Source organism: Lontra canadensis, unplaced genomic scaffold (assembly GCF_010015895.1).
Source record: "Lontra canadensis isolate GAN:19392208 unplaced genomic scaffold, GSC_riverotter_1.0 scaffold11, whole genome shotgun sequence".
Classification (NCBI taxonomy): domain Eukaryota; kingdom Metazoa; phylum Chordata; class Mammalia; order Carnivora; family Mustelidae; genus Lontra; species Lontra canadensis.
Window position 1 is genome coordinate 22790890 of NW_022631005.1, and position 25213 is coordinate 22816102.

General features: G+C 35.2%; 1 protein-coding gene across 1 annotated transcript in view; it reads right to left on the bottom strand.

Moving 5' to 3' along the window:
• The window catches only part of THSD7B (thrombospondin type 1 domain containing 7B), an 856222-nt gene that overhangs the window by 545535 nt on the left and 285474 nt on the right, over positions 1 to 25213 (bottom strand). The window contains exon 4 of the mRNA XM_032856149.1: positions 1744 to 1989. Coding sequence (XP_032712040.1) covers positions 1744 to 1989 — 246 coding nt within the window. The remainder of the gene's footprint in view (positions 1 to 1743; positions 1990 to 25213) is intronic.

The window sequence follows — 25213 nt, forward strand, 5'->3', positions numbered from 1 at the left end:
TGGAGGAAATGAACACACCTGCAAACAGCAACAAAAAGTGTTGCCAACTCTGTAGTGTCTCCCACGTGCTGAGCACTGAGACTGACATTTTACATACCTAGAATATATGTATTCAATCCTCAACACAGGCAGTATAATATAGACACATTTTATTGAGGAAGGAAATGCTTTAGAGAGGTTGTACAGCTTGCCCAAAAACACACAATTAATAAACGATGGTGATGCAATTTTAATACAAGTCTATCCAAAATCAAAAAGAACAAAGATCTCAGGCTTTATGTCATTTCCAGTCTCATTCTCTCCTCAATATCAGTATTTTTAAAGAATGGACACATACTCAACACAACTAGGGAGAATTCTGTGAGACCAAGTTAATCTGTATAGGATCATAAACTACACTTACCTCTTCTGCTTTTGAGGTATGGAGTGATATGACTCTAAGGGGTCATATAGGTAAAAAATGAACAGTCAGTACATAAGGAGTTGAGTCTACACTGATTTCAATGGTGAAGTGGAGGAAGTGAGTGGCTAAGATTCTGACAACATGAAATTACCTCTTGATTCCTCCACCCCTGACATATTATTTCAGATGTAAGGAATAGCTAAGCCCATCAACAATGCCTGTTAAGTTTGATTAATTGTTTGGTTAATTTCTGCAAGAAGCTGTATTTTTTTTTTTTTGCCTCATTTTACTTTTCACCGGGAAAGGAATTCTCGAATCTTATAAACTATAAGAAACTTAAAAAAAGGTCTATCTAAAATAGCTATATAGGGCACCTGGGTGGCTCAGTGGGTTAAAGCCTCTGCCTTCAGCTCAGGTCATGATCCCAGGGTCCTGGGACCTAGGCTCTCTGCTCAGTGGGGAGCCTGCTTCCCTTCCTCTCTCTCTGACTGCCTCTCTGCCTACTTGTGATCTCTGTCTGTCAAATAAATAAATAAATAAAAATCTTTAAAATAGCTATATATTTAACAGATAGAGTTCAGGGCAGCCGTCCAGCAGGAATTACCACAGATTTATTCCCAGAAGTCTTCTGAATAGCTAGGTAGTCCCAAATGACTTCTGTCATTATCAAACCTGGCCACCATGAGCCAACAATCCAGAGAAAAATACACTGGAGGTCTTCACCAAGGGCTATACATATAGCCAGGCAAAATATAAGCAATACAGCTACTAATCAAGGTCAAGATTTTACCCAACATCCTCTGGCTCCTTATGGACTGTGTATTAGAAATGAGGCCATAAGGTTACAGTAACCTTTTGAGACAGAACTGCATTAGAATCAGGGTATTGCCACCCACTATCTATGTAACCTCAAAAACTATTTAAGCTTCAACAGGTTCATCTGCAAAATGAAGATGTTATTAATAGCTTTTTAGGTTATCTTAAAATTCAGGTGTGACATGTCAGGTAATGATAAGCAATGATTACTAAGCATTTATCATGTGCCAACTGTTGAATGAAGTACGTACTGCTAGTAGATGAGTAAACTAGGGCACTAGACTTAAGTTACTTGCAGAAATTCACAAATTCAGAAAGTCACAGAAATAGGATTAGAGCCCAGGGAATCAACACAGTCCATGCTCTTAACCCACTGTGCTGTACTGCTTAGTGTGGCTGTCGATACTGAGTAAAGACTCAACAATTATGAGTCACAGCTACTGTTAGTATTGTTAACATCTCTACCCCGCATAAAATGAGGTCATACAGAACACTGAAAACTCATGCCAAAGAACACAAAATACCTGGGACATGGCTGTAAGAGTTCTTCAACAATGCAGGCCTCTTTCTCGAGAAGTTCAGGGCACTCCTTTCCACCCCCAATAGCAACGTGCTTCACATTCCGGTGCCTGCTCCTAAATCCTGGTGAGAGACTTCCTGAACGACACGTCTTGGAGCAGGGGCTCCAGGAGGACCACTCAGTGGTTTCACAATCTTTTGGCATGATGCAAGACTGGACAGTCAAAGGGAAGGAGTCTTGCACGCAAAGGCTGAAAGAACAGAAGCAAAAAACCATAGGGCATAAATTAAACAAATGCAACCAATGTTATGAGGTGCCTGTTATGAGGGGGAAAAAAAAAGAAACAACTTAAAATTTGATATGAACTTTCAAAAGGACTTAAAAAATGTTAGAGGCATCATGATAAAATAATGAAGAACATCCATTTTAAGATTGCATGTGCTATTTTATCTGAAACTGTGAAATTATTTCACTCTAGCAAGATACACATGTAAGATGAGCCCACCCTGAACTTTGCCTGAAGCATTATCAGAAAAAACCAAGCCTCTTCTCCTTTGCCTTCACCTCTGATATAACCTAGAGTTGCCATTTGTTGACAGGCTCCCAGGTGTCACACACTGTGCTGCATCTCACAGGTACTTTCTCACCACAATCTCATGTGTTTACATATTATTATCTCCATCTGCAGAAAATAGACTCAGAAAGGCTAAACCATTTGTCTACGGTCAAACAAAGATACAGGTAACTATTAAAAAATAAAACAAATAAAAAATAAATAAAAAGAAAAATAAACAAATGTGGTATCATGTTTTCCCCACACTGTTAGGCTCTGAGCATCAATTTCCTCATTTGCAAAATTCAGGTGCTATCTAATACTAACAATCTAATTGGGAAACAGATAAATAAGAAGGTAGCATAATGGGATAATCTGATGATTTCAACATAAAAGCATTTATAATGATGAGGGGGAAAGTTGATGAGGCAGTGATGGACCACTTAGGAAGGCTGGGGGGATGGGCAGGGCTGAGGGGGAGGTTCTAAGAGTGAAGGACATTAGAGCTGCATTTCTTTTAAAGATTAATGGGAACTTCTCTGGCACAGAAGGAAGACTATTTTAGATCAATGAAATAGTATATGTGAAGCCTTGATATAAAATTTTGTGAGGATGGAAACCAGTGTTCTATAAGCAGTAGAGGTACTGTTTCACAAGAACTAACTAATAAATTTTTAGGAATTTTGCAAGCTAGCTGATTTCATGCAGATAGCTTAAAATTGGCCATGGCAGGAGTATTTACATAACAGAAATCAACAAATGTTACAAATCAAGTCCACCACCCCCACCCTACCCTGAAGCCCAAACCACCAAGAACTGGGGTTAAACATTTATATGCACACCAAACAGGGTAAGCAAAAGCCAACTTGTGAACTGTCAAAAATCTGTCCATTTATAAAGCATAAAGTTCAAAGAGGAAAGTGGATAAATATTAGGTATGTGGGTTCTTCAAAAGTAAGTCTGGAAAGACTTCATATCATGGACTAAGAATTCAGATTTACTTGAGCATTAAATAATTTTAAGTGGAGGAAAATCAATTAAACTCCTATAAGAAGATAAGCCTTCACATATTAATTGGCATTCTTTTTTTCCCCATTTTTTTGGTGTTGGCCATTGCCTTATTCTATGAAAGTCCTCCATTATCTTGGGAAAGAAAAGAATGATTTTGATAGGAATATAAGTCAATATATGTTCAAATACTGACTTCCAAAAGTGGGCCTGTGAAAACTGGTGGAGTAATGAGCTATAGTCATGCTTTGGTAATTGTTCTTCTACATGTGTTTAAAAAAGAGAGATGTATTAAAATGATTCCATGTTTCTGATAAACAAAAATATGTTAAGGGAGCCACCAACAGAGAAATTGATTATAGAAGGTGAGGGGCAGGGGAGAATAAAACATGCTCAAATTCATGTAAATTATAGTGAGATTTCCATATTGATATCCTTTATAAAGGCACAGAGAATTCGTGTGGTTTTTCGGAAGTCATAATAACATAAGATGAACCTTTGGTTGTGTGTGTGTGTGTGTATGTGTGTGTACATAGAGTCTATTTAGATCACATTATTCCCTTCAGAATGAAAAAGGCAAAACAGACCTCACTGCCATTACTCACTCCCATGTAATTTTGGAAGTTTTGAAAATAGGAAGAACCTCTCTTGAAAATGCCCCATCTATGTCAGAATATACTATTTCTGGGCATGGTTGGATGTAGAGTAAGAGGATCATCTCTTTTGCTATGTAACACAATGGAAACCTATTGATGAAGAAGTTTATAGGTCTTCACTCTTCAGGAACTGTTATTGGCTTCCAAATTCATATATTGAAGTACTAACTGTCAGTACATCAGAATACGTGCATATTTGAAGAGTCTTTAGAGAAGTAATTAAGTAAAAATGAGCTCACCGGGATGGGCCCTAATCCAGTACGAAGGGTGTCCTAGGAAGAGCTTAGGACATAGGCACACACAGAAGGAAGCCTGTGTGAAGACAGAGAGAGAAGATAGCTGTCTACAAGCCAAGCAGAGAGGGCTCCGAAGAAACCAACTGATCTCAGGCATTCCAGACTCCAGAACAGTAAGAAAATTGTCAGCCACCCAGTCAGCGATACTTTGTTAAGGCAGCCCTAGCACCATCATACGGAATTTAATGGGGTTTTTCAATTTGTGTGTTTTTAGGAAAAAAGTCTCAATTTCCAAGACAGACTTTCCTCTCCCTTTTATAAAGAAGGTCCCACACTATGCAGTTCTCTGTCTACAGGTTTAGTTGTGGTTTGCTTCTTCCCATTTACCAGCTTTGACTCTCTGTTGCTCATCTTCCCCGAAACGACTTTTCCTACAAACTCAGTAGAATGGATAACAAGACCTGCCAGGAATTGCAGGGATTAATCAGGGACTGTCACGTCTTTGAAAAGGGCTTCTAATTTTTGGAATTAGGAAGGGTGTATGTTCCAATCATCATATATTCACTTATTTTTAACATTATTTTCACAAATGTGCCTTCTTAGTTTAAAAAAAAGTCTTAAAAGATACCACAGAGGGACCTGGTCTACTTTGATCCTCGAGATTCCATTTTACTAGAATAGGTGGGCAAGCACTAAGTGGTGAATAAGAAATATCTGGGTCCTGAATTTTGCATCACAGTACAATAGCATGACCTTGGTCTCTCTTGGCTGCTTAGTTTCATTATCTGCAGGAAAAAAAAACTATAATAAAATGTGATTTACTCACCTGCACCCAACACTTTTATAAGTAGAAAAATCTACTTAGTAGATTTTTTTAAATTTTAAAGCCTATAACAAATATCATTGCCTACACACTGAAATGGAATCAGTCCTTTCATAGGAGGTGGTGTGTCTTTTTAATAAAACAGACATATAGTATGGATTTGTCTTTTTTAAAAAAAGATGCTACGGTAATTATACCTCCTTGACATTTACAGAACACATTGTCATTTGTAAATTACTTCATAAGCATTCACTGTAAAGGAAATCACTGAAACAAAAAATTACTATAGTAATTCTTATTTCCTCTGGAAATGTAGGAAAATCTCTTTATTTAGAAAATAAGGACAGAAATTCTTAGAAGATAAAACTCAACAGAAAAGTATCTTCCTTTCATCGACACTTCAGTTACTGCTTTAAAATAATATTAAGATATTAGGGACACCTGGGTGACTCAGCTGGTTGGGCGGCTGGCTGCCTTCCACTCAGATCATGATCCTGGAGTCCTGGGATAGAGTCCAGGATCGGGCTCTCTGCTCAGCAGGGAGTCTGCTTCTCCCTGTGTCCCTCCCACTTCTTGTGCTCTCTCTTTAATTCTCTCTCTCTCAAATAAATAAATAAAATCTTTTAAAAAAATAAAATAATATTAAGATATCTCAAATATTCAGAAAAGTAGAATAATACAATACATACTCCTAGACTTTACTAGCAAAGGTTAATATTTATGACAGATTTCATTAAATAAAAAATTAAAATTTCAGGTAAAGTTCCTTGTGTCACTTGTAATCCTATCTCTAGCTCTCTTCTCCAGACACAGCCACCATCCTGAAACTATTATTCTCTACAATGTTTTTATACTTTAACTAAATGTGTATATGTTCATAAATATCTATAGCATTCATTGTCTTGCATGTTTTTAAAAGTTTTACATAAATGTTTTATTAAACATATTATTTCTGGAAATTATTTTCCTTACTTAATGATCTTTAGATCTATCCATGTTGATAAATACAGATAGTGTATATTCATTTTTATTAGCAATATTCCAATATGAGTCCTTAGCAATTCATTTATTCATTTTCCCATTAGCATACTTTTTGGTTGTGTTTAACTTCTTGCAAATCCACGGGATTATGTATTGAACCTCTTTTTATATGTCTCTGTACTACACATGTGTAAAATATTTTCTTTAGTATATTTGCCCTGAGTTGGGCCATAAATAGTCACATAATCAAATGCACTAGGTATTGTGAGATTTTTCCCTTCTTACAAGGTTCAAAAGGTGTATCAGGCTTGAGTTTGTTTGTTTGGTTGGTTGGTTTTGGTGGTGGTGGTGTTTGTTTTTTTTTTTTTTTAATATAAAGAAAGTACATTTGCTTTTTGAGCTTACATTGAGTTTTATATTCTTCTCACATCCTTAATGACTATTCAGACATCCTATCCTGTGAACTGGCCATTCACACTGCTTATCCATTATGGCAGATTAACTAAAGCTCACCTTTTTCCCAGGGTGCTAATTCCCTTATCTCTTGTTTCCTTATAGAGACCTGGCTGTTAGTTCTATGAAAGCTGACTGGAGGAAGGGAGTTGTCAGCTCCCTCTCACAAACTATTCATGGATTTTCAACCATCTGCAAATCAGAGTGATTTTCACACTTACACTACATTCTGAAGGTAAAGGAATAACTTTTAGGCCTAGTGAGGACATTTATTCTGAGTTACTTAGTGCCTATATCTGTCAAGTCTTCCAAGAACCTTGTATCAGTCAGAATCAAATAGGCTATAGTGTAGGAGCAAATCCTGAAATCTGAATGATTTAATAAAGTAACTGGTCATTCTCCTTCTGTATATAGTTCAGTGCAGACTGTCCTAGAAGGTACTCTGCCTGAAGACGTAAACATCCAGCTTGTGTCCATCTTGTATATTCACCATCCAGAATACATGGCTTCCAAGTTCACCTTTAGAAAGGAAAGACAGAGTAGGAGGATGGCCAAAAGTGATTAATAACTTTAGCTTAGAAGTGGCTTACATTACTTTGGTCTGCATTTCATTGGCCAAATCAATCAAATAGGTCCAAGAGAACTGCAAAGACGATGGTGAAATGTCTTTCCATGTGCTGTGGTAGAGGCAAAAATGTGATAAACACATAGCTTTGTGTCTCGTACATCTGTGCCATATAAATGGATTTGCTTCTTGCAGATCTTCCAACTGGAAGGGAGGTTTCAGCTTTTTCCACTCTGCTAGGTAAATTACTGCTCATCCATCTGCTTTCCAGCTCCCAAAATTTGTTGACATTTCTATTTGGCTGTCATATCCATTCCTATTATATGTGTCCTTGAGAGTTTATGTCTTTTTTATTCCTTTACTGTTAGTTAAGTGGGGTTCTAGAATACAGGAGTGATAAATGATTATGTTCGTTTTGCCATATTTAACAAGAAGCCTGAAAAGTTATTTGACACGGAGCTTTGTTAAAGCTACAAAATGATCCAATCTGTAAGTTAACAAATTCTTGAAGAGCCAAATCTACCCTACACCTGGAAAAACTATCAACTAGAGGTAATTAAACATGTATGAGTAAAGTATTAAATTGTAGAACTATTTTCATTTCCACTAATCTTATTCTACATTATATAATATTTATTTATAGAATTTAATACTTCCAAAATATGCTGTATAGTTAAAAAGTTAGTTTTATAGAAGTGAAACTGCAACTAATTTGGGCCATTTGGAAGCACAGTAATTCTAATTATTTAGCAAGAACACTACTATCCATATGGTAGCAGCTTACCCAAATCATAGCAGACTAACAAGGGAACAGTTGCTTCCAGAGCTTACAGATTCTAACTTAGAGAATGACTGCAAGATCACATTATGAAAATGACACGAGGGAATAAAAGGTAAATGGGGAAATGAGGAGAAATAAACTAAAACTGAGAAAATTCTTTAAAAAAAGAATACATTTGGGAAATTAGATAGAATATATGCCATCTATTTCAGTGATTTTTGACTCCAAACTAGTGGCATTTTTCTGCCACCAGCCAAACTAAATGGGATAACTGAAAAGAAAGTAAGAATTATAGCCTGATGAAGAAAAAATAGGCACCTAGCTGGTCTTACATAAAATTCCTGGACACTTTAGAAACCGGACTAAAATGTCAGCTGCCTATGACAATATAAAATTCAGCAAGAAAAGACATTCAAATAAGCAGAGTTTCAAATGTCTGGAAGACAAATTTGAAAATACAAGACTGTAAAATTACTAAGAATACTAAGCATTACTGAGAAATTTTAGCTGGAAGATTATGAGTTTTACCTTTTTCCCATAACCTCCTTACTTGGCCAAATTAACCTGAGGTAAATGATGTCTTGTTTAACAAAAATTATGTTTATATTAGGTTAGAACATATAACTAAGAGGACCATACTTCAGTTATTTAACTTTTCTCTTTCTGATCCTCAATAAAAATAAAATTAGCTATTAAATGCCTTTCAATTTCTTTTTTCCAGTTTTATTGAAAAATAATTGACACACATCACTGTGTAAGTTTAAAACGTACAGTATGATGGTATGATTTACATTATTGTGAAATGATGACCATATTAGATTTAGCTAATGCTGATCTTCTCAGAAGAAGAAAAGAAAAAAATAAAATAAAATTCCTCTTTGTGTTGAGAACTCTTAGGATTTACTCTCTTAACTTCCTTACGTATCATACAGCAGTATTAGCTATAGTCATCATGCTGTACATTTATCCTTAGTACTTATTTATCTTAAAACTGGAAGCTTGTATCTTTTTTTTTTTTTTCCCCCACATTTGAAGCTTGTATCTTTTGACCACCTTCCTCCATTTCTTCTTCTCTCTTACCCTCCACCTCAGGTAACCATAAGTCTGATCTCATTTTTTTGTTTTTGGGTTTTTTTTTTGTAGATGTATTTATTTATTTACTTGACAGACAGAGATCTCCAGTAGGCAGAGCGGCAGGCAGACAGAGAGGGGGAAACAGGCTCCCTGCTGAGCAGAGAGCCTGATGCAGGGCTGGATCCCAGGACCCTGGAATCATGACCTGAGCCAAAGCCAGAGGCTTTAACCCACTGAGCCACCTAGGCACCCCTCTGATATCTTTTTCTTTGAGGTTTTGTTTGTTTAAGATTACATATGTAAGTGGGTCATATAGTATTTATCTTTTCTGCCTGACTTATTTCACTTAGCATAATGCCTTCAAGGTCCATCCATGTCTTCACAAATGGTAGGGTCTCCTCATTTTTTATGTCTGAATAGTTTCAATTATACATATCTTATACATTATATATATTGCGTATATATATTTACACACACACACACACACACACACACACACACATACACCCCACAATCCACAATTTCTTATCCATGCATCCATCGATGGACACTTAGGCTATGTCCATGAATGGTTCTTGTAAATATGCTGCTATGAACATGAGGATGAAAATATCGTTTTAACTTAGCGTTTTCATTTCCTTTGGATATATTCTCAGAAGTGGAATTGATACATATTTTAGTTCTATTTTTGATTTTTTGAGAATCTTCCACACTGCTTTCCATAGTTGCTATACCAAGTTACAATCCCATCATCAGTGCACAAGGGTTCCCTTTTCCCCACATCCATACCAGCATTTGTTATCTCTTATCTTTTTGATGACAACCATTCTAACACACATGAAATGATACTCACTGTGGCTTTAATTTGCATTTCCCTAATGATTTTGAAAATCTTTTCATGTACCTGTGGCCCTCTGGGTATCTTCTTTGAAGAAATGTTTACTCAGGTCATTTACCCATTTTGCAATTGGGGTATGTAGGTATGTATTAAGCCCTGTGAATTCTTTATATTTTTGGATATTAACCCCTTATCAGATATACAGTTTGCAAACACTTTTTCCCATTCTGTCGTTTGTCTTTTCACTTTGTTGTTAGTTTCTTCTGCATGCAGAACTTTTTAGTTTGATACAATCCCACTTATCCATTTTTTAAATTTTGTTTCTTGTGCTTATGGTGCTGTATCTAAAAAATCATTACCAACACCCATGTCAAGGAGCTTAATTCTTCAGTTTTCTTGTAGGATTTTCATGGTTTCAGGTGTTATATTTAAGTCTTTAATCAATTTCAAGGTCATTTTTGTGAGTGGTGTAAAATATAGATGCAGTTTCATTCTGTTATATACGAATACCCAATTATCCCAGTACCACTTATTGAAGAAACTGTCTTTTCTCCATTGAGTATTCTTAGCTCCACTGTCAAATATTACTTGGCCATATATATTTGGGTTAATTTCTGGGCCCTTAACTCTGTCTCATGGGTCTATTTACCTGTTTTTATGCAGAACGATACTGTTTCAAGGACTATAGCTTTATGATATAGCTGTAAATACAAAAGTGTAATGCCTCCTGCTTTTCTCTTCTTTCTTATGATTTCTTTGGCTCTTTGGGGTCTTTTATGATCCATATAAACTTTAGGAATTTCTTTTCCCATTTCTGTAAAAAAATGCCTTTGGAATCCTGATAGGGATTGCATCATCTATAAAAGGCTTTTGGTAGTATTGACATTTGAACAATATTAATTCTTCTAACCTATGAACATGAAATACCTTTACAATTTTTGTGTCTTCTTTGATTTGCCATCAATGTCTTATAGTTTTTAGCACAGAGATCTTTCAACTCCTTAGTTAAATTTATTCCTAAACATTTTATTGGTTTTGGCATTGTTATAAGTGGGATTGACTTATTTTTTCAAAAATTGTGTTGTTAAAGTATAGAAATGTTACTGATTTTTGAATGTTCATTTTGTATCCTACAACTTTACTGAATTCATTGATTTGACCGAATAGGTTTTTTGTCTGAATCTTTAGGATTTTCTATATATAAAACATGTCATCAGCAAAGAGCAAAACAATTTTACTCTTTCCTTTTTAATTCTGATACTTTTTTTTCATTAGCTTATTACTCTAGCTAGGTCTACTAGTACTATGTTGAATAGAAGTGATGAGAGAGGACACCCTTGTCTTGTTCCTAATGTTAGAGGAAAAGCTTCCAACTTTTCACTATTGAGTAAGATGTCAGCTGTGGACTTTTCATATAATGCTTTACTATATTGAGATATGTTTCTTATATACCTAATTTATTAAGAATTTTTATCATGAATAGGGGCGCCTGGGTGGCTCAGTGGGTTAACGCCTCTGCCTTCGGCTCAGGTCATGATCTCAGGGTCCTGGGATCGAGCCCCGCATCGAGTTCTCTGCTCAGTGGGGAGCATGCTTCCTCCTCTCTCTCTGCCTGCCTCTCTGCCTACTTGGATCTCCGTCTGTCAAATAAATAAATAAAATCTTAAAAAAAAAAAAAAAAAGAAGGAATGCTGTTGATTTTGTTCAAATGTGTGGTAAAGTTCATCAGTGAAGCCATCTAGTCCTAGGCTTTATTATGTTGAGTGATATTTTATTAAAAATCACTAAATCTCTTCCCTAGTAATTGGTTTGTTTCTAGATTTAGTCTTAGTAAATTGAATGTTTCTAATAATTTTTCCATTTCTTCTAGGTTGTCCAGTTTGTTGGATTATAGCTATTCATAGTGGCCCCTCATGATCTTTTCAATGTCAGTTGTAACATCTTTTTCATTTATACTTTCTAAATTGGAGACTTTTCTCCTTTTTCCTTAGTTAGTCTATCTAGGGGGGGATTGTCAATTTTCTTTATCTTTTCAAATAACCAACCATGTTCATTAATTTTTTTCCAGTGTGTTTCTGTTGTCTATTTCATTTATTTCTATTCTGATGTATATTATTTCCACTAACTTTGGGCTCAGTTTGTTCTCCTTTCTCATGTTCTTTAAAGTGTACAGTTAGATTGATAATTTAAGATATTTTTTGTTTCTTAATACAGGCATATCCTGCTATAAACTTCTCTCTTAGAACTGCTTTTGCTGCATCCCATAGGTTATGGATGTTGTTTTTCCTCTTTTGTCTGCCTTAAGAAACTTTTTTTATTTTCCCTTTCACTTCTTCAACCCACTGGTTGTTCAGGACAGTGCTGTTTAAATTTCCATGTGTTTGTGAATTTTCTAATTTTCTTCTTGTTACTAATTTCAAGTTTCCTGCCACTGTGGTTAGAAAAGATACTTTGTATGATTTCAGTCTTCCTGAATTTTCTAAGACTTGTTTTGTGGCCTAACACATGCTCTATAAAACCCTACAAAATGTTCAATGTTTATTTGAAAACAATGTATATTCTGCTGCTGTTGGATAGAATGCTCTAGTGTAACTGTTAAGTCTATTTGGTCTACAATGCAGCTCAAATCTGCTATTTCTTTATTGATTCTCTATCTGGATGATTTATACATTGTTGACAGAGGGATCTTAAAGTTCGTAACTATTACTGTTTATTCCTCCTTTTAGCTCTGTTAGTGTGTGCTTTATATACTTAGGTGCTCCAATACTGGACACACTCAATATTTATCATTGTTGTATCTTCTTGATGTATTAACCCAATTATTATTATATAACGACCTTTTTGTTTCTCTCTCTCTCTCTTTTTAAAGATTTTATTTATTTGACAGAAAGAAAGACAGTGAGAGCGGGAACACAGAGGGGGAGTGGGAGAGGGAGAAGCAGGCTTCCTGCTAAGCAGGGAGCCCAACGCAGGACTCAAACCCAGGACCCTGGGATCATGACCTGAGCCAAAGGCTCAACAACTTAAAAACTGAGCCACCCAGGTACCCCCTTCTTTGTCTCTTTTTAGCATTTTTAGTTTAAAGTCTATTTTTTTCTGATATAAGTTACCACCCCCTTTTTTTATTGCCATTTGCTTGAAATATCTTTTTCTATCCCTTCACTCTAAGTCTATGTATCATTAGGGCTAAAGTGAGTCTCTTCTAGGTAGCTTTTCATTGATCTTGTTTTTTTATCCGTTCTGCCACTCTATATGTCTTACATTTAAAGTAACTATTGTTAAGTAAAGACTTACTGTTGTTATTTTATTAATTGTTTTCTGTTGCTTTGTAGATTCAATGTTCCTTATTTCTTATTCACTGTCTTTTTTGTATGTGTTTTGATGTCTTTTGGTCAGTATGCTTTGTCTTCATCAAGTCCTTTTCTATAATTACTATAGGATTTTCCTTTGGGGCTGCAAGGACTTACATAAAGTACCTTAAATTTACAGCATCCTCTTTTTAAAACTGAGAACTTTAATAGAATTAATGAATTTTACTCTTCCTTCTTCACCCCTTTCCATTTTAGGTTATTGATATTGTAATCTATATTTTTTTTAATACTGAGTAACTAATAAGAGATTACTGTAGTCACTATTTTTGCTATGTTCTTTTTATAACTTTTAAACTAGAGTTGCAAAATGAGTTATGCATCACTGTTCTCGTATTGCAAAATCTATCTATGACTATATATTTATCATTACCAGTGAGCTTTATGTGGGGTATTTTTGTTTTGTTTTTGCTTCTTTTTTCTTAAGTGTTTTCATGATATTAATTAGTTCTGTTTACTTCCGCTCAAAGAATTCTCCTCAGCAATTCTTATAAGGCAGATTTGGTGGTAATAAAATCCCTCAGCTCGTGTTTGTATGAGAAAATGTTTATCTCTCCTTCATTCTGAAGAAGAGCTTCAACAGGTATAGAATTCTTAGTTGACATCTTTTGTCCTTTTAATATTTTGAGTATGTCATCCCATTCCCTCTCTGACCTAAAAAGTCTCCTCTTAATTTCTAATTTTTATTTATATGATTTTAAACTTTTCAATAGGTTATAAAACTAACATCATATACTAATACTAAGATAACAATGTGAGATTGTATTTTAAACAAGTTGTTCAATTGCTTGGGTGAGTTGAAGAAATTGAGCTATAAACATAAAGATAAGCACACAGGTATGAAATTTGTAGAAAGAATATCCTTGAGAGTGATATTATATTGAAATGGAATGTTTTTAGTACTGCGGTCATTCCCTGTTACTGGAAAACATAATTCAACATAGATTTAAAATGTGCAAGTCCCAGAATAAAATGGATTTTATTTTCTCCAAATTTCTTAGAATACTAAGAATGGTATGTTAGTACACGCTTACAGACATGTGTATAAACAGAGATAAAAGCAATTATCAGCAATGACCTAAAAAATCTTAGCCATTACCCTCATTTTACAGAGAAATAAGTTGATGCCTTCTTTTTTTTTTTTTCCTAATGGGTACAAAGAAAAGTATTAGAATGGTCAAAATTAAAATTAAACCCCTGTCTTTTAGGGGAGAATTATGTTTACAGGTAATCCATGTGAGAATTCTTCTGGTTACCACTCAAATTTATAAGATCTGGCAATGCATTGAAAAAAAAAAAAGTGCTTATCATGACTTCCAGGTTTGGAGAGCATTGGCAGTTGCCTGATGCTGAATTTCTCCCACTGCTATTGCACCAAAAAATTATCAATAACAAGAAAAATCAAACCACACATGACCCTTGTGTTCACCACTGCTAGATACAGAGAATATGAACACACACACAAACACACACACACACACACACAGAGCCTTCAAATTATATGTAAGTAGAAAAGTTCTAACAGATTACTTCACTGATCACCTAATAAATACAACCTACTGGTTAAGGAAAGTGGGGAGGTGCATCTCCAGAGATTCCATGAAAAAGACTAAGAGGAGTGAAACTTAGATGAAAGACTGACAAGTCATTTCCAGAAGAAGAAAGTTTACTAGTAAGTTCAAAATACAGAACACAGCTCAGAACTTGGTAGTTCAGATACAGATGCAGAGAAGGGCCCTGAAAGTGTGTGGCCCTAGAAGTGGCAGTTTGGAGAAGGATTCCTGGGGGAGAATCCCAGAGGGAGAAAATGGCTAGTAGGACTTAGAGATGAGGCCATAAAGGGAAGGAAGGAAGGAAATAGAGGGCAGAAATAAAAGATCCAGTAGAAACAAAGGTGAAACAAGACATACCAGTATCCCTCCACCCCGACACACACTACTTCTGGCAACAACATGGTAAATGAAACTTCTCAAAAGAGGGCAAAACTGACAGAAAAGGATGTTCTTAAAATAAACACTGTTTTCAAGAAATGAATAAGAACAGAAATAAAGCAGACTATATCCATTCAAAACCATAAAGAAAAATCAGAAAATGTTAAAGAATTTCTCCTAGTGAGAAGTCTCCTCTACACAAGAAGCTGAGAAAATACCATAACACAACACATGAAATTGTAGTAAATATCCTCGAATAAACATGTGGATATATTTTAAAAACCTACCTTGAATGAAAAATACAAATGCTAAGACCATAATGGACAAAGGAAAAAAAAAAAAAGAAGAAGAAGAAGAAGAAATAAGATAAAATAAGAATTTACTGAACTCAGGAAAAAAAAAAAAAGAAGAAAAGATCATTTCAAAAAATGAATACTAAATCATAGATACCCAAGAAAGAAGAGACTCAAATAAACACAAAATACAGGGTTCTGAAAAAAACTAGGGGGAAAAAAAAAAAAAAAAACAAAGAGAAATAAGATGAGATAAAGAAAGAAGTAAAGTGGGTCCAAGAAAGTGGAATAAAAAAGGGAAGCAGAAAATAGGCACATTAGATATTCCTGGGGAAAAAATACGATAGAACAAATCCCTGTTTAAAAGTATAATTTTAAAAACATGTTCCAAAAATAAAAAATGACCAGAACCTATACATTGAAAGGACCCACCAGATACTAAGGAAATCTGACCCAGAACAATCAACCCTGAAACATATGTTAGTGAAACTATAAGATTTTCAAGATAAAGAAAAGTAATCTGACAAAAAGATGAAATAACTAACAAATGCCAAAAAAAATAAAAATAAATAAACTGGCAGCAGACTTCTTGGAAACAACATACAGATCAAGGCCTCAGTGAATTTTCAAGAAAGGTAAAGAGAAAATGTGAACCAAAAATATTGTATCCTGCTAAATTATCCTTCAAAGAGTTTTTAAAGTGCCAAATTCAGGAAGTACTTTGTACTGTGACTTTGCATAGTCAGCTACTTCATGTTGAACTGCGTCCCACCAAAAAAAACTTGGCTAAAGGACTGAGCATAAGCATTTCATATATATAACTGTAAAATTAAGACTACAATGAGGGTGGAGTCATGGGTAGAAGAATAATATATAACCATTATTTGTTCTGCCAAATAGAAAGAATTCACCTAAAATATGGAATGATAAGAGAGAAAAATGGGAAACTAGAATAAGATCACAGGTAAGAACTAAAAGTCATTTAAAACTAACATAACACATAGTAATAGATTAGGTTAGATAAAGAGGTGGAAAAGGCACTATAAGAAGAGTTAATATAAAGGTAGTCTCTAAAATAAAAATACAAGCATTCCTAAATACCAAAACTAGATTTAGAAGCAAAAAGTATACTTCAAATAAAGACATATAGTAAATATGGATGATATACACTATAATTCAACATAAGATGATGGACTTGAGACCAGTCCTGTCAACAGTCTTATCAACGAATGTGAAGGTTAATTCATCTGTTGTAAGACATTTAATTTTTACATTGACTCAAAAATTGAAACCTAATTCCATGCTGATGGTGAAAATTAGACTTACTTAAAATGTGGTCATTCAAAAAGACTAAAAATAAGGGGATAGATGAAGATGTAATAGGCAAATGAAAACAGTAAGAATGCATGTGTTGCATTCCTCACATCAGATAAAGTAAAATTAGCCAAAAATGATGATAAGAGTCAAATAAGGATACATTATAAAGTTAAAAGCTACATTCCACAATGAAGTTATAACAGTTTTTAATATCTATGTGCAAAATACAAGCAACTGTGCATAGAAAAAATAGAAGATGCAAGAAAAATCAGAACGCTAATAATAGGGAATTTAACAATTGTTCAGTCTAAGTGAAGACAAGCGGACAAAAAATGAGATATTGAAACACCTAAAGTGCATAATTAATAAGGTACATATATAGTCACACCAATAATAGAGGGTAAATCACTTTAAGTGCAGAGACCATTTATAACGATCACTTATGGTTTATAACACATAGAAAATAGCAGAGTTTCTATAAAATAAAAATACCTCAATTATTAACATAAACTAATTAAAAACCCTATCCAAAACCCTTTCTTAGAAAAAGACTGAAAATAAATGCAAAGGAAGCATGAGGAAGTTAATAATGAAGACAATGTCAAAATGAATGAACATAATAACAGTCAATCAAATTCATAATCCAAAATCTTGTTTTGTTTAAAAAATAACCAGAAGACAAACCACTATATTAAAGAATAACTGAACAGAGAAAGGACAGATATATAAATATCAAAAATAACACATGGCAAATAATTCCATACAGATAATATGTCTATGCAAATAAGTTTGAAAATCTGGAGGAAATAGGTCATTTATCTTAAAAATAGAATCTATCCACTGAGCCACCCAGGCTCTGCCTTCGGCTCGGGTCATGATCTTGGTGTCCTGGAATCGAGCCCCACATGGGGCTCTCTGCTCAGCGGGGAGCCTGCTTCCTCCTCTCTCTCTGCCTGCCTCTCTGCCTACTTGTGATCTCTGTCTGTCAAATAAATAAATAAAATCTTAAAAAAAAAAATAGAATCTATCAAAACTATTTCCACTTTGAACAGACCACTGTCTACAGAAAAAAACACAGACAATTTTCAAAGAAACAATACAATAAAGTATGAGGTCTAGCTGTTTTCACAAAGAAATCCTACCAAACTTTTAGTGACCAGAGAGTCTCAAAACTACATAAATTATTTAGAACATAGAAAATGAAGGGGCGCCTGGGTGGCTCAGTTGGTTATGTGGCTTCCTTTGGCTCAGGTCATGATCCCAGAGTCCTGGGATCAAGTCCAGCATCGGGCTCCCTGCTCAGTAGAGAGCCTGCTTCTCACTCTCCCTCTGCCTGCTGGTCTCTTCTACTTCTGCTCACTCTCTATCTCTCTGTCAGATAGATAAGTAAAATCTTTTTAAAAAACTTAAAAAAAGAAAATGAAGGGAAACTTCTATATTATTGTTATGAAATAAACATTATAATATCTCAACTTGGTATACAGAGCAAAAAGAAGAAAACCACAAAGTGAAGTATGTGTTACAAATGCAAAATGGCTCAATATTGGAAAATACATGGGTATAATTCACACTATTAGTAGATACAAAGAAAAAATCTTGTATATATATGTTCATCTTTAAAGATAGGCCTCCATACAGATGGCTAACCTATGAAAAAGTATTCACCATCACTAGCCATCAGGAAAATTCAAATCATCATAGAGATACCGCCTTAAACCAGTTAGAATGGCCAAAATTCACAAAACAAGAAACAACAAATGTTGGAGAGGATGTGGAGAAAGAGGAACCCTCTTACTTTGTTAGTAGGAATGCAAGTTGGTGCAGCCACTTTGGAAAACAGTGTGGAAGTTCCTCAAAATTTAAAAAATAGAGCTACCCTATGACCCAGCAATTGCACTACTGGGAATTTACCCCAAAGATACAGATGTAGTGAAAAGAAGGGCCATGTGCACCCCAATGTTCATAGCAGCAATGGCTACAATAGCCAAACTGAGTAAAGAGCCGAGATGCCCTTCAACAGATGAACTGATGAAGAAGTCCATATACAACGGAGTATTATGCCTCCATGAGAAAGGACGAATACCTAACTTTTGTATCAACAAGGACGGGACTGGAAGAGATTATGCTGAGTGAAATAAGTCAAGCAGAGAAAGTCAATTATCATATGGTTTCACTTATTTGTGGAACATAAGGAGTAGCATGGAGGACATTAGGAGACAGGAGAGAAAAATGGAAGGGGGGGAATTGGAGGGTGAGATGAACCATGAGAGACTGTGGACTCTGAGAAACAAACAGGATTTTCGAGGGCAGAAGTGTAGGGGGATGGATAAGCCTAGTGGTGGGTATTAAGGAGGGCACGTATTGCATGGAGCACTGGGTGTTACAGGCAAACAATGAATCATGGAACACTGCATCAAAGACTAAGGACGTACTGTATGGTAACTAACGTAATAAAAATACTAATAATAAGAAGAAGATAGGCCTAAAAAAGGCCTTCAACACAATTTAATATCCATTCTAATACAAACTCTTGACAAAAAACAGGAATGGATGGCTATTTCCTTAATATGATTGAATACACACACACAGGCGTGCACGCGCTCCTCTGGTGACAGGCAGAACATGCCTCTCCCCACAAAGAAGTTCATGCCTTAGTCCCCGGAACCTGTGCATATGTTCCCTTAAATGACAAGAGATACTTTGCTGATAAGGATTGCAAGATGGGGAGATTATGCTGGATTAGCCTGGTGGACCCAAAGCATACACAAGTTTCCGTAAAAATAAAAGAGAGATGCAGGGGTAAGGTTCAGAGAATTCTCAGAAAAAGATCTGAAGAAACTACACTTCCAGCCAAAGAACTCAAGCCGTCTTGCTCAGCTGAAAAGACAAGGAAACTTCCTGCTAGTGTCTGGAATAAATGCAGCCTGCTGAGGGCCTGACTCCATTCCAGTGAGATCCATTCCAGACTTCTGATCGCCACAATGGCAAAGTAATACATGTGCTGTTTTAAGCCACAAAGTGCATGATAATTTGTTACAGTGGTAATAGAAAACTGATCAATGCCTCAATCCTAAAAACAAAATCTTACTTAATGGGGAAATCCTGGAGGCACTATCAATGAGAATTGAGAAAATTAAGAATATGAACTATCTTCACGATTATTTAAGATTTTTCTGTATTCGTACATTAAACCAGAGAAAACAAAGGCATGAGAATGAGAAAAGGATATACAAAACTATCTCTATTTGCTGATAACATAACATTATATTTGAAAAGCACCAGAAGATAAATAATAAAAAATGATTCATCTAATAAAAGAAATCAGCAAGCTCCAAGTTATAAAAGTAACATACATCTGTCAATAGCATTTTGTGTTAACCACTTAAAGAAGGTAATGGATGGGAAAAAAAAAATCTATAAAACCAACAAAAGTATAAAACTTAACTTAGGGAAACAACTTAAGAAATGTTCAAGATCCCTACAAATAAAATTAGAAAACATCTCTAAGGGGCGCCTGGGTGGCTCAGTGGGTTAAAGCCTCTGCCTTCGGCTCAGGTCATGATCCCAGGTCCTGGGATTGAGCCCCGCATCGGGCTCTCTGCTCAGCGGGGAGCCTGCTTCCTACTCTCTCTCTCTCTCTGCCTGCCTCTCTGCCTACTTGTGATCTCTGTCTGTCAAATAAATAAATAAAATCTTTAAAAAAAAAAAAAGAAAGAAAGAAAGAAAGAAAGAAAGAAAGAAAGAAAGAAAGAAAGAAAGAAAGCATCTCTAATAGACACATAAATAGACTTGAAATAAATGAAAACATAGCCCTTGTTTTTTGTTTGGATGTCTCGACACCCAGGTGTTATTTCTTTCTAAGTTAATTTTTAAGTTTTATTTAATCACAAAAATTCCAATGAGCTTATGTTATTGAGCTAGACAAGTTGATCATAAATTTTGTAAGCAATAGTTACGAAATACAGAAAAAGAACAGTTATGAGAAGGGACTAGCCCTAGCAGATACTGAATTATATTGGCAAAGCCTCTATAATTAAAACAGTCAGAGACTAGCTCATAAATAGACAGTTAAGGGGTGCCTGGGTGGCTCAATCGATTAAGCATCTGTCTTCAGCTCAGGTCACGATCTCAGGGTCCTGGGACTGAGCCCAGTTTCAGGCTCCGTGCTCAGCGGAGAGTTTGCTTCTCTCCCTCTCCCTCTTCCTCTGCTACTGTGTTCTCTCAGTCTCACTCACACTCTCTCTCAAATAAATAAATAAAATTTATAAATAAATAAATAATAAATAGACAACTAAAATAGAATATGATCCCCGTAAGCGATTCAACTGCACATAGAAAGGGAATATATGACAAAGATGTTCTCTCAATTGCAGGGTCAAAGAGAGAGTCTTTTATGAATGGAACAGGTACTGGAAAGACTTCGAAAAATAAAAAATTAGATCCATTCCCCACATTATACACAAGAACACACTCTAAATTGATCCAAGATTCAAATTTAAAAAATAAAATTATACTTGCTGTAAGAGAAATCATACGTACATTTAAACTGGGCATGGAAAAGGTTTTCTAATTATGACTGAAATTCCAAATGCAATATAGTTATCAATTTGATTACATAAAAACTGTTTAAACTTTTGCATGACAAAAAACACCATAAACAAAGTCAAAACACAGACTGCCAATTGAGAAATAAAGTAAGAACATACATTACAGATACAGGCCTAATATCTCTAATTACAAACATGAAAAAATAAAAGCAGAGATAAAACTGCCAATAGAAATATGGGCAAGCGGGACGCCTGGGTGGCTCAGTTGGTTGGACGACTGCCTTCGGCTCAGGTCATGATCCTGGAGTTCCGGGATCGAGTCCTGCATCGGGCTCCTGGCTCCGCGGGGAGTCTGTTTCTCTCTCTGACTTTCTCCTCACTCATGCTCTCTCTCACTGTCTCTCTCTCAAATAAATAAATAAAAATCTTTAAAAAAAAAAAAAAAGAAATATGGGCAAGCAACACAGACAAGTCACAAAATGATCTATAAATATCGCCCGTAAGTATAAGGGTAAATACACAAATTCACAAACAGTAAGAGAAATGCAAATTAAAATCCTATTACAATACCATTTCTCACATTTCAGATTAGGAAAAAGTTAAAAAACTTGACAATATACTCTCTTTGTATGTTTGTTGATGGTAATGCAAGATGGCATCACCCCCATAAAGAATGTGGCAATATCTAAGCAAACATATATATTTATCCTTTTCCCAGCAATCATACTTTTGGGAATTTATCCAGAAGGAAAACCTCCACCAATATCAAAATATAGGAGCAAAAATTTATTCATTGGGGAATTAACTGTAACTGCCTACTATTAGAAACCTAGATGTCTAAGCACAGGAATCTGTTCAAATAAGCTACAGTGTACATATTCAATGAAGCAGTATACAACTACAAAAAAAAAATAAAGAGTCAGGAAGATCTTGAATAACTGATATGGGGCAACTTATAGAAAATAATATTAGGTGACAATGCAAAAGAGATTATATTGCATGCTACTCTGTAAGAAAGAAATGAAAATGAGAAAACATAAAGAAATACAGAAGGGGGACACCTAGGTGGCTCAGTCAGTTAAGTGACTGTCTTCAGCTCAGGTCATAATCCCAGAGGGCTTGGATCGAGTCCCCTATCTGGCTTCCAGCTCCATGGGAGTCTGTTTCTCCCTCTGACCTTCCCTCTCATGCTCTCTCTCACTCTGTCTCTTTCAAATAAATAAATAAAATCTTAAAAAAAAAAATACAGAAGGATAAACTAGAAAACAAGAACACTGATTATCTACAAAACAGAGGAGACAGGATTAAAAACACACAAGAGGGAGTAATGCTCCTCTCAGTAACTGTGTGTATACTCTTGATTTCAGAACGATGTTAATGTTCAATATATTTTAAAAATAAAATTAAATCAATACATATGACAAGAGGAAAACTAAATCTAAAACTGAAAATAAACTGAAAAGAAAAAACAGGAAAGAAAGTCTCTCTCTTCATCCCTACCAACAAAACAAAAGCAACAAAATACTCTCTGCCACTTTCAAAAACCAAATTATGAAAATAATTTTATATTCAGGGTCAGCATTTATTTATGTATTGAAAGGGATAGGAATAGAAAATTTCTTTCTAAATCTACTCTGGTAGTAGGGATAAAAAAACAAAAGCAAAAGTAACAATACAATTTGAGTTTTAGTGATAGGATTCTTTTTATAGTCAAAATTTATTACCTTTTGAGAACTCTTTTCAAGGGAAATCACAGAGTATTTTTTTAAGAATAGCAGCCTGAGAATTTAAGTATGTTTAACATGTACCAAATGATCACAGCTCTTAAAAGTCTCCCCATGTCAATAGTTCCTTTATATTAAAATAAAAGTAAAACCCATTTATTTGAATTTTATTCACCAAAATAATAAATATAAATCATTTTACTCATATAAACAGACTGCTTACTCTAAACTCAGATTTCTTAACTCATGCACTTCCACTTTAACAACAAAAAAAGAAACAATGTAAAACAAAAACAAACACTGAATAAAGAAGATATTTTATTGCACTAAGTTAAGTACTATAAAGGTTCAATAACAACATCACGGATATCCAAAAAAAAAAAATGAACAGGCTATAAGACAGCTATTTAAAAACGTAATAATAGAACCACAGAGAAACTCCCATCAAAATAAAAGAGGAAAAAAAAAAAAGGATATGCAATGAGACAATTAAGAACAAAAGATCTTCAAACCCAATAGGCAAATCAATGATGAGGGAGCAGAGTGGCACAAAGAGTAATACAATTGCCCACCACACTGCAAACATAAGTGTGAAGGGAAAATTGCTTGAGGTGATTATCAAACATTAACAGTAATCAATGAGAGAACTAGTAAAGGACATTAATTAAACCTCCATGGTATCCCAGATTGTGAAAGTGACTTTCCAGCAAGGCACAAGCAGAAGCATGCATTATGGAAGTATCCTGTTCTAAATGATATGACAACCAGCCATTACTAAAATCAAAACAAGGGGAACAAAATGCCACTTGTCCCTACAGTCTCTAAGAAACCACTGAGAGGAAGACAATGTAAAGGTAGATATAAGTTTGGCATAAAAGGAATCCATTATTTCGGACAATTTTTACTGATTAAGGGAAACTTCGAGAAGTTAACAGACACAAAGATAACAGTGTTTTCTTGAATGTACAGATCCACAAAGAAGGAAAAGTGGAGATTTGAAACGGTTTAGTAAAAATCTGGAAGACTATAATTCATCAAGTTAGATAAAAATTAGACGACATTGTCAACAATGTGACCTCAAAGATGTCAAGGGTAATGTTTCTGTTCATTGTGGTAGAAGGTAGAGAAACAGAAATATTGCCACTTAACACATTTTCCTAATAACTAAATATTTTATGATAGCATGTGAGCCATTTCAAAATCCTTTGATGACTCAATGAAATAAATAGTATAAATTTCATGATATAATGTTAAAAGAAAAAAGGTTGTTTTCATTCAATATGCTGCCTGGAACTCAAAAGAGAACATGGCAACTTCTGGTTTCCATTCCATCATCTAAGCAGCTTGGAAGGTGTCATTGCTGTCACCAAAACGAGAAAAAAAAAAAGCTAAACTGAAAATCAACAACTTTTTTTCAATTTATCAGAGGATTTAGTCATGGGACAGATAACTGTCCCAAAAAGTAGAAAGACAAACAGGTGAATATGGAGAATCATAACTTACTGGAAGCACTTTAGGAGCAGAAAATGCTGCTGGAGCCACTACAGAGTAGGAAAACTTAAGCTGTGCTTAACAAATTGCTGGTGGTGTCAGTGTAGATGAGCTTTACAGTTAAAAACTTCAGGAGGGCCCATTCCTACTAGAAATCCCTTACTTTCCTGAGTTTCACCTCCGAAAGTCTGACCAGGTTCTCGCAATAAAGAAAAATCTTAATGATGTGGATGGAACTAGAGAGTATTATGCTAAGTGGAAAAAGTCAATCAGAGAAAGACAATTATCATATGAGCTCCATGATATGAGGAATTTGAGAAACAAGACAGAAGGTCATAGGGGAAGGGAGAGAAAAATGAAACACGATGAACCAAGAGAGGGAGACAAACCATAAGAGACTCTTAATCTCAGGAAAGAGTTGCTGGAGTGGAGGGGGGTGGGAGGAATGAGGTGGCTAGGTGATGGACACTGGGGAGGGTATGTACTATAGTGAGTACTGTGAATGTGTAAGTCTGATGAATCACAGACCTGAACCCCTGAAACAAATAATACATCATATGTTAATTTTAAGAAGAAAAAAGGGGGAAAAAAAAGAAAAAGAAAAATCTTCTCATGATCCCATCATGAGAATAGCCATTCTGAAGTATACCCAGAGAATTCACCTTGAAATGGCCCACCCTCAAAGGAAACTATTTTACCAAAGCCTAACAAATTGGGATTTTACCAGAGCCTAACTGACCTGGGGAAGGGAAATATCCAAATCCAGCTCCTCTCATCCTTCTTGTATTACCTAAGTGGGAAGGAAAAACTTGTGAAGTAGGAGAAGCATTTTTAA